This window comes from Cynara cardunculus, assembly GCF_001531365.2.
Source record: "Cynara cardunculus var. scolymus isolate 2C chromosome LG 5, CcrdV1, whole genome shotgun sequence".
Classification (NCBI taxonomy): Eukaryota; Viridiplantae; Streptophyta; class Magnoliopsida; order Asterales; family Asteraceae; genus Cynara; species Cynara cardunculus.
This window is the reverse complement of record NC_037532.1, coordinates 34,296,092-34,309,189: the sequence shown is the minus strand read 5'-3', so window position 1 is coordinate 34,309,189 and position 13,098 is coordinate 34,296,092. Positions and strand designations below refer to the sequence as shown.

The window sequence follows — 13,098 nt, the reverse complement described above, 5'->3', positions numbered from 1 at the left end:
TTTGATGACGACATCAGTGACCTGGTGGGGGGCAGGGTGGGGTGGGGGTGGTATCTTTGATGAGGACAGTAGTGCCATGGTGATCGGTGAGGAGGGAGGGTGAGGTGTGGTGCGTCCCCCCACCTGCCACTAGGCCTGTCGTCATCATAAATGTCACCCCAATCCCCATCCTCCCTCCAAACAAAGATGATCTTCCCAAAAAAATTAGAGATTCTATTCCAATTCCGTCGAACCAAACGCATGGTCAAATTCCATCAAAATCCATTCCAATTTCTTCAAAGTCTAATTCCTTTGGTGGATTCCAATTCCACCAAATTCCATTCTGCAAACCAAACGCCCCCTAAGGTGTTATGTGTCTGATAAACCAACAAGTGGATGAAGTGTTTGTCTTTGGTGCCTTATTGGTACAATACCACATACCATTGCCAAAAGTGCATATAGTGATTCTATATCTATTTGGCTCTTTCCTTATCATCATTCAGACACGAGTAGTATACATATTCTCTTTTTTCCAAAGAAAATGTGTAATATAAATATCCAAATACTTCTAGTAGATAGTGATGGAGTATTTCCATATCAATTGGTAGGAAAGAGAGCACATGAAAACGCCAAGAGTTTAATGAATCCAATGTTATAATCAATAAGAGTACCTTAAAAACACTGTTGTGGATTGTTTTCTGGCGATTGTAACAATCTGCTTATCTGAAAACTTACAAAGAAGGAATAGGTCTGACTGGTTCTCAACCTGCCAATTAGAAAGCATCATAACTGCACGTCAAGGATGCATGTGTGGGTAGTTATAAAGAGAGAGATACACACACTGACACAGGTTTTAAATGATTTAAGTCCTGTTATGGTTGCATGGCTACAATTTCAAGTGGATCAAGAACCAAATATTATGTAATTAGTATATACCTTGCAGCAGTTTGCCAGAAGCAAAGAGCTTTGAATTGCATAAGGACCAGCCAAATTCAGTTTTCCAATCACAAACAGAAGTATGTCCAGTGAGAGCTCCATTACTGATACCCGGAACTGTTGATGCACAATACGATACCTCAAAAATTTGCCATTTCCAACAAGAAATTACCTAAGAAGCCGTTATCGATCTCTCCTACCTCTTTAACTCTAGCATAGAAATGAACAGGCACTCCATGCGAAACAGTTCCTACATCATGGCTTTGAAACCTAGATCGCCAGAAAATGCTTACTTCAACTGGATGTAGAAATGTGTTCCTGTTATTGAATGTTAAATAAGAAAATTGTTCAACGCATATTTGCAAGACTAATAAAGAGATCATTGTTGGTGAAAGGAAAGATGTATAAATACTCGGGGCCGTTTACCAAATACTTACCGGGTAAGCGCTTACAGGCAAAAGTCACAAACTCACTTACCTTGTCAGGTAGCATTCTCGGCCACCGAAATGGGTTGTTTGTAAGCGTCTCTTACCCGGTAAGCACTAACCGGGTAAGATTCTTGATCCTTGCCATGCGCACTCGGTAATGAAGTGAGCCGGGTAAACGCTTACCCGGTAAGTGGTTGGTAAACGGCCCCTCTGACGAACACCTACCATAAGTTTCTCTGGGCATCAAACGTGTATAACTCAACTGCAAGTCTGGTTATCACCCTGGTTTTAGCATGCAGTATCTCTATGCTAAATTCTGGAACAACCATGGACATCTGGAGAAGCGGGAGCTTTTCCGTTGTATCGGGAATTTCATGATATAAGGTCAGAGAAATTTTGTCAATCTTTATATCAATCAAGGGTAAAGCCCAAGTAGATTCTGTGGATTTTCCTTTATCTGCATGTAAAGTATCTTGTGCACCAGTCTTAGAGTCCTCCAATGTATCCAGCAATAATGGATCACGAGCCAAAGCAAAATCCTGAAAAACTTTCCACTTAAATGGATTTCTGGGACTGCTTACAAATTCTAGAACTCCTTCAACAAAAGCTATGGAACAATTATTCTTCCTATTTATTAGGTAAAATAGATTTTTTTCTACATTGTTGTACGACTCCAGCTCACTATCATCTTCAAAACCTGTAGATTTGCAAGGGAGTGAACGCCAAAGTGCTGACCCACTGTTACCAGAGCTGGAAAGCTCAACAAAGTTTGATCTGGAGTTACAGTTCAATTGCAGGTGTTCCCCGGATTCACTTTTAGCACACAATGAGGTCAATGAGAACCAGAGGTATGTTGACTTCCATATTCTTTGATAATGGTACTTCACCTAAATGAAAAGTTAAACTTTGCATAAATACAAGAATAGTAGCAGTTTCTGGCTATAAGACAGACAAAGCCATGAAGTTGATCAGATTTAGCATATTTAAACCAGGTTACAATAAAGGTTATCCCAAGTTAAATCAACTTAGATTGCTATTAATTTGTTCATGTCATATTTAGTCAATACAATAACGTAATTACTAAATCAACAGAAAAATTGGCGTGAAAGATCTCACAATTACTATAAAGCTAAATATGAGGGCAAAAGGAAGAGGATGATGCAGCTCAAAAGTAAAAACAAAATGAAGATGATTTTAATGCTAGAGGGAAATAAAAATAAAGTTCATTGCTCTCAATATCCTTTGGTTAAGCGTAGTATTTCAAAAAAAGTGAAACAATCAGATGGGTGTTATGAACTGAATCGATTGAACAATTGAAATAGAAACCAAGTGATAAGGACACTGTCAAATGCTTCAATTAACAAGAAAAACAAAGAACAAACTAGCATTCGAGAGGCTAGAACTCTCCCTTATAAAACCCCCTTATTTTCTGCATACCGACCCCTCTTGCAACCTCCCGATTTATACTAGACGTTTATTAACAGAAGCACCCAAAACACCCCTTCTATCTCCTTCTAGAATAACAAGTACGGGACACTTCACAAATAAAGTATCCTATCCTCAGACACTCATTTGGTCTTGGTCAAGTAAGGTTTTTGCATATTGAAATCCAGAAAGCAGCTGAATGCCACCCCATGCAGTCAAAAATTGTTCAGATCATTTGCAACTTAATGACAAGTATGATGAAGAAACAAGGATAAGCTTGGAAATTGAAGATGATAATGGTAGAGAGAGACTGTGTAAGGAGGCTCTGCCAAATGCAAATGAAAATCCAATCAGTTAAATACTTTGTGATCTAATCTAGTGAAAACATCATACAGAATGAGACAGAAAAAACTCAATAGGTATAGTGGAGAGGAGTGTACAAACACTCAATAATATAATGGTGGAGAAGTTGACAAAGAAAAGATCCCTATGCTTATTTTTACTCTATTTTCTGAAATATATGACAAACAAAAAAATTTGATGAGGTTTTAAGTACGAACTGTTATTGTGAGTCAAAGATCACGAACCCTGAAAAGAGCCATCTCTCTAGCAAGTGAATAATGCATTGCACCAGCTAAATGGTACTTTCTTTCTGCACCTTCTACAACAATATACATATGCTGATGGACATCTTGGATTGCAATGATACTCCCTACAATGTATGAAGCACAATACCTTGTCAATGATAATGTGCTTGGCTTTTAAGTAATGAACTTTAAACTACAAAGAACCTTTAAGAAAGAATACCATCTTGGACCATCTCCTCCAACTTCCTCACAGGTTCCTCATCAATATGCAATTGTCTTTGCTGCACGCTGGCAGTTGTTTCCTTGCTGGAACCCCCCGAAAGTTCAGCAACTGAAAGCATCATCTGAAGCCATAATAGCATGCCATAGAAACATCAACTTATAATGATATATGATTTAGTGTCTCTAATTTTCATAGTAAGCATGATATATAATTCACCTGCATCTCGGACAAGGATATTGTCACATCAAAGCCTGAAATAGAACCACTGCCAACCCAATGTTGATCTGATTTCAGAGTATCAGAAGGATCCTTTGGCACAGGCTCCTCAACTGCTATAAAACAACTTAGCTGTTTCAAAATGTAGTTTGCAGGACCTTGATGGGAATCTTGACTGCGCAGTTCTATGCGGGAATCAGAAGTGGAGCTGCTTGCATCAGTTGTTACTGGATGAATCTCATCCGTGTTCCCATGTGTCGCTTCCATGTCTTTTGGTATTAAATGAAAAGATGGATCACTTGAAGTGCTAGAAGACATAATAGGAATCTGAACTTCATTACTTTGATGTCTGTTAAATTCTTGAAGAACTCGAGAAAGAATGGAAAAATGGGGAAGACCAAACGATAATTTTCTCCTCATATTGACAACTTTAAGGTCCAAATGCATGTCAGCACCAAACAGAAGTTCTTGAAGTCTTCCTGCACAATGTCCAACACCAAAAGATGTCAAACGTATTTCTGTAGAAGATGAAAACAACAGGAGAGAGCCATACCAGATTCATCTCTAGCCATCAAGGCAAAATAGAACTGAGAGAGTCCCATGGTAAAATCTTCTGAAATCCCCTGCATTCCTTGCTGAGGCACGGTTCGTGTCCCTTGGCTGGGATAGTCTACAAGTATAGTGACATTTGCACTATCGGCAGCTGCTTGGTTTTCCTGAAATGATGGTGCACCACGTAAAAGATGTCTGACGCGACGTATGTACGAATTTCCACATTGAGAAAACAGAACGGCCGATATGGTTTCAAAGAAGATAATACCACCCTGTTATGTCGGCAAGATCATGATATGTTAACTCTTCCACTTTGTCATAATTACTAACACAACCCACTGACCAAAATCCAAGAGTAATTTTGAGTCAATCGTAAGGGAAAGCATATAATGATGAAATTGGGAAAGACATCAAAAACTATATAACTTATTCATTAGAATAGCACCTGACAATGACACGAGCTAATTGTCTGACAGCCACCATCACTAGAAAGTGATATCTCAAGCTTACTTGACTGATGTTTTCCAACTATTACATCCTTTAAAGGGCATCCTATCATATAAATTTCAGTTGAGGAAATTCTTGCATGTAAACAAGTATTTGAAACTGGAGCTACGGTCGACTGAGCAAGGCTGGTGTTCTGATTATCTTTAGGAGATTGAGCAATCACCTCTTCAGAATTATTTGTCAAAATAGGATTCTCCATTGTGTGTAAAATATTACTTCCAGAAGTAGAACTTACAACTTCTCTGTGCGATGATGGTAATTCATGGGGAAGATATGTCAAAGATAAACTGAATGTGCAATTAGAAACTGATAATTCACATACATCCTGATGTCGTGGCAACAAATCACGGATATCATGCTTATCAGGCGTATTCGTGACATCATTTGCATATTTGAAAATAACAGCTCGTAAACCAAAGAAATTAGCAAGCCCTTCCATTTTCCGTTCTTTCTTTTTGTATGATAACATCATATGCATTTGATGAACAGAAATGTGAATTCCACTATCAGGCAAGAAGTGCACAGATAGATTCTGGCTCATAAAGGATTCAGAGATTGTCACTTGGTTCTCGATGGCACTGCCTTTCCTGGTCTTGTGAATGACTATATCCACTGACTGGATTTCAGAAGTGCACTTAAGAATATAAAGAGTTCTCTGAATGACCAAGGATGTTCCAGTATTTGTACTCATCAGCATCTCATTTTCAGAACCAGCATGCAACATCTCTTGACTATTAAAATGATGAGAATTTACAGAACTGGATGAGTCAGTTGTGTTAAATGCATGCGATAGAGCAAATATCAAACTACTAACCACCTGTCACACAAGAAATGTCAAGGAGGTCAATAGAGAATGAAAGAACAAAAAAAAGCATAATCACCACTTCATCACAGAACCAAATTTTCCATGCAATTCACAGAAAATAATCGAAGTTGTTATAAGCAATCATGGAATGTAACAATAAAGGCATAAATAAAGTGCACAGAATAAGGTAAAGTTTGCAACCTAGCAATTCCATTAGTATATGAATTGTAGGTATTAACAGAAAAACTCAACATATTTAGGAGGAAGAAGAAGACGATCACCTCAGCTAAAACAGACAATTCATCAACAAATATTAGACCTGAGAGCCCCGAAGCATTACCATGCAGGACTGCAGAGAAAGCACTTACACTTTCACCAAGTGACCAAGCATCCTTCCTGTCATACGATAGCAAGTAAAGAAATTAAAAATAAAGCACAATTGACACGTGGCAAAATAAAACAAGTACCCTGACAGAATACACACATAAGAAGCTATTGCTTTGTGATGAATCAATTGATCATCGATGTCTTATTCAATTGAATTTCAACACTCCATGGAAGGATTACAAGATTTCTCCTACAACACCAAATTGCCAATATTCAAGAGATAGGCCTCCTCAGGTATGTTCACAAATTCGTCATGACCCCCAACTACCACAACCCCCCCCCCCCAAAATTATATACCTTCACCGACTGAACCACCTGCACCAACTTATAACTGCCTCCTACTCGAAAAGACCTTACTGCCCTCCCCTATCTCTTCCTCCTTGTGCTTGAATACGTAAAACGTATCTCGGGTTTATCGCTTTGCTACCTTTGATCACAGTACTATGTTCTGATGTGTGTGAATAATAAACTGGTTGTTTGCATCTTCAAAGATATAAGTTGATTAAACGCACACTTAAAATTGAATCCCTCATTTATTTCAGAAAGCTAAACTTAAAGTTAATTTGTGAATAAGTCCACTGGAAGTCAAGGGATCAAAGCTCACAAAGCATAAGGAGAGTGTGTGAAGTTTTCTGTATATATTATATATACTTTAAAAAAAGATACACAAGAGAAGATTGGGGTGGAATTGGTTGAGAAGCTGAGATCACAGCTCTTGAGATCATTTGGTCATACCCAATGTAGACCTTATGCACCAGCTGGAAGTGGAGACTTGCATCAACAAAAGATTGTCAGAAGAGGTAGAGGTCAACCAATCTTTACATCATTTAAGTGGTAAGGAGAAAGACGAGTGGGTGCAACATACCGAAGGATCTGGCCTTAGATAGGATTACATGGAATCCGATTACTAAATGTAGGTTTTAGTAAATTAACAATCATTTTTACAAATTCTACTTTCATGGAAATGTTCCGCACAAACCTACTGATGGATGATGAAGATTGTACTAAGAGCATCTGATAAAGAATTATTATAGACGTCAATGTCAGCTATGCTGTTAATCACACCACTATAGTGATGCTATCGCTGTTAGCGGTCATGGGACAAATAGCAGTGGTCAAATAGTGGTCCTGTGATTAGCGGCGCTATTGACCGCTAAATGACCGCATTTTGAACGAAAAAAAGCTGCTGCATCATGTTAAGGGTTGAGCGGGGTCCCATGCACCCGCTCACTCGAATATCGTAAGAGAAAAAAATTGGGATGTGAAGAGGGTGCACCCGTTTAATTATGAGGGTGCTCTTAAATATTTGGAAACCACAAGAATCCCAAGTTGGCGAGATGGTTGCTGCAACCTATTTAAAGTGTCCGCCTCCACAAGGTCTCAGGTTCGAGCTTTACTTGTTGCAAGTCTTCAAAAAAAAATCTCTAAATGGTTCATGTTATGAAATATTAGAAAATATAATGGTGTTCTTAAATATATTGAAACTGAAGGGACTAGACCGAAATCTTAATATAAATTATCTAAATAATAGGTTTTTGTTTCCACTTTTGTTCTTCGATCACCACCCATGAAGAATTGTCCATCATCAGTTGACTCGTATTTTCCAAGCATAATATTTGTTACAATTTGTTTATTCATCCTAAATTGTTTTATTCTCATTACCAATTTGTCTTATTTACCTAGGTTAGCTCTAAATTGATTTTATTTCATTATTGATTTGTCTATTTGTTCTAAATTTGTTTAGTCATTTTTCATTTGCTCAAACCCTAGTGTTGATTTTAATTTGGTTAATTAATTTTTTAAGTTGTAAAGCATCATATTTAGTACTAGAAGTCCTAGATGCATTAGAAAACAAAATAGAAAATCTAGAAAAAGAAAGATAAAGGACAACCAAATCAAATCCTAAAAATTAGAAAATTTTAGGAAATCAACTAAAAAACCAAAAAAACCCTTGTACCAATGGGAATTCGGTTAAAAACACGTCGTGCGTAAGACGTAGTCCTGTGTCTTGCTCAAAAGATCAAATTCGATTTCATTTGAAAAAATGTATTTTATTCCCCAAATTAACGCAATTGACTTAATCAAATCGCATTGACTTCCCCTGCATCAGCCGCAATTTTAAGACTTTAAATGTGCACCCGCTCAAAATAATTCCTAGGTCTGCCACTGAGCTGGATAACCGCTTTGTAGATAAAGGTAATTTTGTGGGCTTTTATTTAGAACTTGCATTCGGTTTTCACTTTAGTCCAACAATATCAAGGCTTCATTATCCTTATTTTGTTGGATCAGGACACCATTATTTTTATTTTTTTTTGAACTTGGACGATTGGGTTTGTACACTATCACTTTGACCTCTTGATTTGCATAAAAGTATTCACATTGTTCAATTATTTTTTATTTGAACTTGGACATCATTACTCTATTGAATACATAAAATATGTTATGTATGCATATATATAATTCTAATTATTATATGAAACCGCTATTTTTGGACCGTTTTACCATCACGATAACAGCTATTTCAAACCATGGTCCTGACCGCGATTTCATATTTTGACCGCTGTAACAGCATAGGATGTTAGTTTCAAAAATGAATATGTATTACTGAAGACGAAGTGTTATAATAATGAAGAGCAGTAAATGGAGCTATATTGCAAGATCATGTAACGTTATGAACTAGGAGAACTTGACTATGACTAAAGTCCAAACCCTAGGCCCATTAGAGTAGAGAGTGTCGTGCTAGTTTGGAGATGGGCATAAATAGTTAAATGAAAACTGCACGTATAATCGTAACATATAGTCTGCTTATTCGACATGACTAAAGACAGTCTAGAACTTTGAGAGAAAACTTGGGAGCAACTCAACTTATGACTTGTGTGGTTGTTTTTCCATCAAGTCCTGTATGGATAAAATTGTATATGTGGATTAATATATATTGGGAAGATTTTTATTTGGGAGAGTTTTTCATAGATGGAAGGAGCATGTTTTTTAAATGGAAAGGTAGGTTCGGGAAAAACTTGGCTTTCCGCATAAAGCTCCCCCCCTAGATGCTTACAGAATAAGCCACTTTCTATATCATTAAGCCACTACCAAAAAGTCACGTATAGCTGACCGAATAAGCTGTGAATCCCATGAAGCTCATTAAGCTGCTCACAAACAGGCTCTTACTAAACTAGCATATGCATGTCAGTTCTTATCCCATATGAACGAACCACACTTAACACCAAAAAATATGAAACAAGGGTGAAAAGCACCATACCTTATTGTTGAAAGTTGAAGTGATATTGGCTTTAGTGTCATAATTTGGGACTGTTGAAGTTCAGGCCAGTCATCAAGGTTAGCAATTATTCCATGAATTTTCAAGGAGGCATCAAGCATTATTTGCCCTTGACACCGGAAGCTTTCATTATCCGACTTACCCAGGTCAACTATTTGAAGCTCCTTCATGTGAATTGCATCATTTAATATTGTGGAATTATCTGCTAGAATTGGCGACATGATGAGTTCGACGTTTTTACAATCAAATGAAAGGTGAATATCATCATCTGCTTCATGTAAGTTTGTACTTCTGCTGTGCAAACTGTCCTTTCTCAATGACATGCGGATTTGAGGACCAACCACATATACACCAACTTGAATAAGCTTTTCCGGTAATACTTTATGCAGTGCCTCTTCTACTCCAGAAATACGTGAATGACAATCCCAGACTCTCACCGGTGGATCCTCGAAAGATTTTGGAGTAGATTTGTGTGATTTCATCTCAGTAGGCCAACTGAAAGCTTTTTGTATCTGCTGAAGAAGTATCGCTAACGATAATGTTGATGAATATCCCAAAGAAACGTCCAATTGTCCTAGTGCCAAACAACATCTAGTGAAGTGATAACTCAAACTATTGTGGCCCTGATCTGTCAACAAATGCTTGATCTCACAGAGAACAAAGGGATCATTCAATTGCTCATCCGTAGTTTTTTCAAATTCTGCACAAGATATTTTCCAATCCAACCACATCTCATTTAGAAGGCTTTCCAAAAGCGGTAGGGAGACCATTTCAGTATTTTCATGGTTAAAAACAAGAGCAGGTTTACTCCATAGGATAGTTTTTGAGTCTAAAACTTGATGCTTCTGGCGTCCTTTTGAAGAATATCCATGCTTATTTCTGGTAGCAGAGGAATACATAACCTTGAAGCTCCTACAGGAGAAAATCGATTGATGCTCACAGATATTTTCTTGGTAAACCAAGATAAGGGTGTCGATTAATAGACTGAACGAAAGTAAATCCAAGTCTGAAACCCTTCTGTCTGAGACAGTTCTTTTACCAACAGAAGGTATAGCGTTATCAGGGGAAATGGTGACGGAAATTTTCCCCAAGTTCAGCTTGTAACAAAGATTTGTGCAAGAATCTGTGGGAAGAACTCCGATCTTTTTCATTTTAGGATGGGAAGCAAAAGAATTTCTCAAAAATGCCCAGTGTGTTATTGAATTAAGCATGCTACAGAAAGTACTCCATATACGACCAAATGATTGGCAAGACTTCTGGAAGTACTCCAAGTACCTGGTGACCGGGAGCTCATCTTTGCTCGGAATGACATTTTTTACTGTTCTGCCTCGGACTACTCGATGAGCCAGTGCGATAGCTGGGGCAGGTATTTCTTGCTCAATTTCAGAAATTACTTGCCATTGGCGCATAAAAGATTTAGAAAATATCTGGTTCTTAGACATCTTTACTGCAGATCGTTTTATCATGATGTCTGTTGGATATCCAATGAGTAAAAATAAATTATCCCAGGCATGAACATAACGTAACCATAGGCAAACAACATTTACCAACTTCCACATCGACCATCTACGTCTTGAGATCAATGACCTAATTCTGGTTGTGTTTTCTTTCCAAAGTTGCCTACCATTTCTTATTGGCGAGGACTTTCGTGACAATTCTCTCACTAACACTGATATAATGGAGACATCTATTGGAGAAAATGAAATTACTAATTCCTCAATGGAACAATGGAGATCGATCAACTGAAGATCATTCAACTTCACGGCACAGATAATATTGGTCGCATAACCCACCGGGATAATTTGCTCATTGCTCTTCAATTTTATCTCTAAACCTCTGAGTTCAAGATCAAAGTAGCTTTCTTTAGACGATACAAAAAGTGAACTGATGTACCCTCTTAGAAAACTTTGAGGCTTGACAAGTCGAGAGTCCACATTAAGCTCCTCCATCTCCCACAAGCATTCTAAGGAATTATCTGAGATGGCATGCTGCAGTCGTAGATTGATATCACACATCTGTAAGCAACAATAATTCACGATAAGCTTAGGGAGAGCAGGTGTCTGGCTTCTTGAAAGGGCAATATCCGCAAGCTTTTCCATGATATCATGCAAAGCACTACCCTGCATCCATCATAAAGTTATTAGGCTCTGATAAAAGCGGTGAAACAGATACCACATTTGTAACAAAATAGAGCTTTCATCAATTTTTAAGAGATTAATTTGCAATTTGCTCCACTCATGCACAAACACATACAGTAGCTTCGCAACAGAAAACTAGGTACGCATTTGTCTATCAAACAAACAAGGAGGCAGATTGAGACCCTTGTTAAATATTGAAGTTATGATACTAAAAACAAATTCGGCAAGGCTGTGCCAAATTTGTACACATGGAATTGAAGCATGTCTAAGGGGCTGTGTGGTTGGTTTTCTATAATGTATTGTGTGGATAAAGCTATCTGTGTGGATTAATCTGTCGGTATAGTATAGATTGGAAAACTTTGTGCTTGGGGGAGCTTTTTCATAGATGGAAATAGGGTGTTCCTTAATTAGAAGGAACAGGTTTTAAAAAAAAATTGGCTTTCTGCATAAAGTTCACCTCCAGATGCTTACTGAAAGAGTGAATTCTATATCATTAAGATTTAAGGAGCTGTTTGGTTTGATTTTCCATAAGTCCTGAATATATAAAGCTGGTAGTGTGGATTAATCCGTCTGTATAGTATAGATTGGAAAAGTTTTTGTTTGGAGAGCTTTTTCAAAGATGGAAATAGAATGTTATTTAATTGGGAGGGGCAGGTTCTAAAAAAACTGGCTTTCTGCATAAAGCTTACCTCTAGATGCTTACTAAATGAGTCAATTCTATGTGGTTAAGACTTATTAAGTCACTACCAAAAGAGTCGTGTATAGTTGACCGAATAAACTGTGAAACGAGTAAGCTTATTAAGCTGCTAACCAAACATGTCCTAAATTAGATGAGGTCCAAGAAATAACACCAACTTCCTAATCATCAACTTAAATAGAAAAAACGAGTGCTACAAGTCATAGCAAAATTTTATAACTTAAATAAAGTACCTCAGGATCAATTTCACGTAGAACCTTCTTCTTCTCATCCAACAACACCTCCGAGGGTTCCCGGCTCCTTTCGCTCCCCTCCACTACCCTTCCACGTCAAACAAGATTGCGAAATAAATGAACAAAAAAACGAAAAATTCAAACTGTATAAGTAAAAGTGTAAACATATAGAGACATTTATAAGTATAAAAACCTTGGGGATATAGTGACGTGAAAACCCTGCAGTTCCCAATTGAATGCAGGAGCAGACCAGGTGGATATCCGGAGGGTCAATCGATCGACTCTGAAATCAGTGAAGTAAAAACTGATAGAATCGTCTAGAAGCTCGTTGAGTGCTGAAGTATTGAAACGGAGGTTCTTGACGATTCCATAAGAACGAAGAAACCCTAGCTTGAGTTCCAACTCCGGTTCTTGTAGCAGCCATGGTTGCAACAAAGATGCTAACTTCCGCTTAATCAAGTTGGTTATAAACATGGCGATGAATTTAGAGAAGAAGACTTCCCAATGTACAAATTATCGCCATGTTTGGAAAGGTTTGAAGGGCGTATGATCAAAGGTTTATGAGATTCTGAGATGGTTGTCGGTTGGTTGGGCTTGAAATTGAAGTTTGTTGGAAGTAAAGGGTAACGGATTGCGAATATGGAAACAAACCTCTCATTTTATCGACTTCAAATCCATCCAAGAAAGACCAGGTTTGTTTTTACGTTC

At 37.7% G+C, this 13,098-nt stretch overlaps 1 protein-coding gene across 14 annotated transcripts in view; it reads right to left on the bottom strand.

Annotated features, from left to right (window-relative positions):
• The window catches only part of LOC112513098, a 32,795-nt gene extending 19,825 nt beyond the window's left edge, over positions 1 to 12,970 (bottom strand). For 6 of the 14 annotated variants that reach the window (XM_025119225.1, XM_025119228.1, XM_025119229.1 and 3 more), the window contains exons 1-13: positions 12,584 to 12,970; positions 12,391 to 12,478; positions 9,305 to 11,442; positions 5,940 to 6,054; positions 4,792 to 5,670; positions 4,348 to 4,618; positions 3,795 to 4,273; positions 3,576 to 3,699; positions 3,356 to 3,480; positions 1,569 to 2,230; positions 1,116 to 1,233; positions 916 to 1,032; positions 651 to 745 (exon numbers count right to left, since the gene is read on the bottom strand). In XM_025119225.1, the coding sequence (XP_024974993.1) occupies positions 651 to 745; positions 916 to 1,032; positions 1,116 to 1,233; positions 1,569 to 2,230; positions 3,356 to 3,480; positions 3,576 to 3,699; positions 3,795 to 4,273; positions 4,348 to 4,618; positions 4,792 to 5,670; positions 5,940 to 6,054; positions 9,305 to 11,442; positions 12,391 to 12,478; positions 12,584 to 12,864 (5,492 nt within the window). In that variant the 5' untranslated portion in view covers positions 12,865 to 12,970. Of the gene's footprint in view, positions 1 to 650; positions 746 to 915; positions 1,033 to 1,115; positions 1,234 to 1,568; positions 2,231 to 3,355; positions 3,481 to 3,575; positions 3,700 to 3,794; positions 4,274 to 4,347; positions 4,619 to 4,791; positions 5,671 to 5,939; positions 6,055 to 9,304; positions 11,443 to 12,390; positions 12,479 to 12,583 lie in introns of those variants that run through there. The other 8 variants (XM_025119234.1, XM_025119227.1, XM_025119226.1 and 5 more) reach the window with 8 other exon arrangements.
• Positions 12,971 to 13,098: the final 128 nt, after the last annotated feature.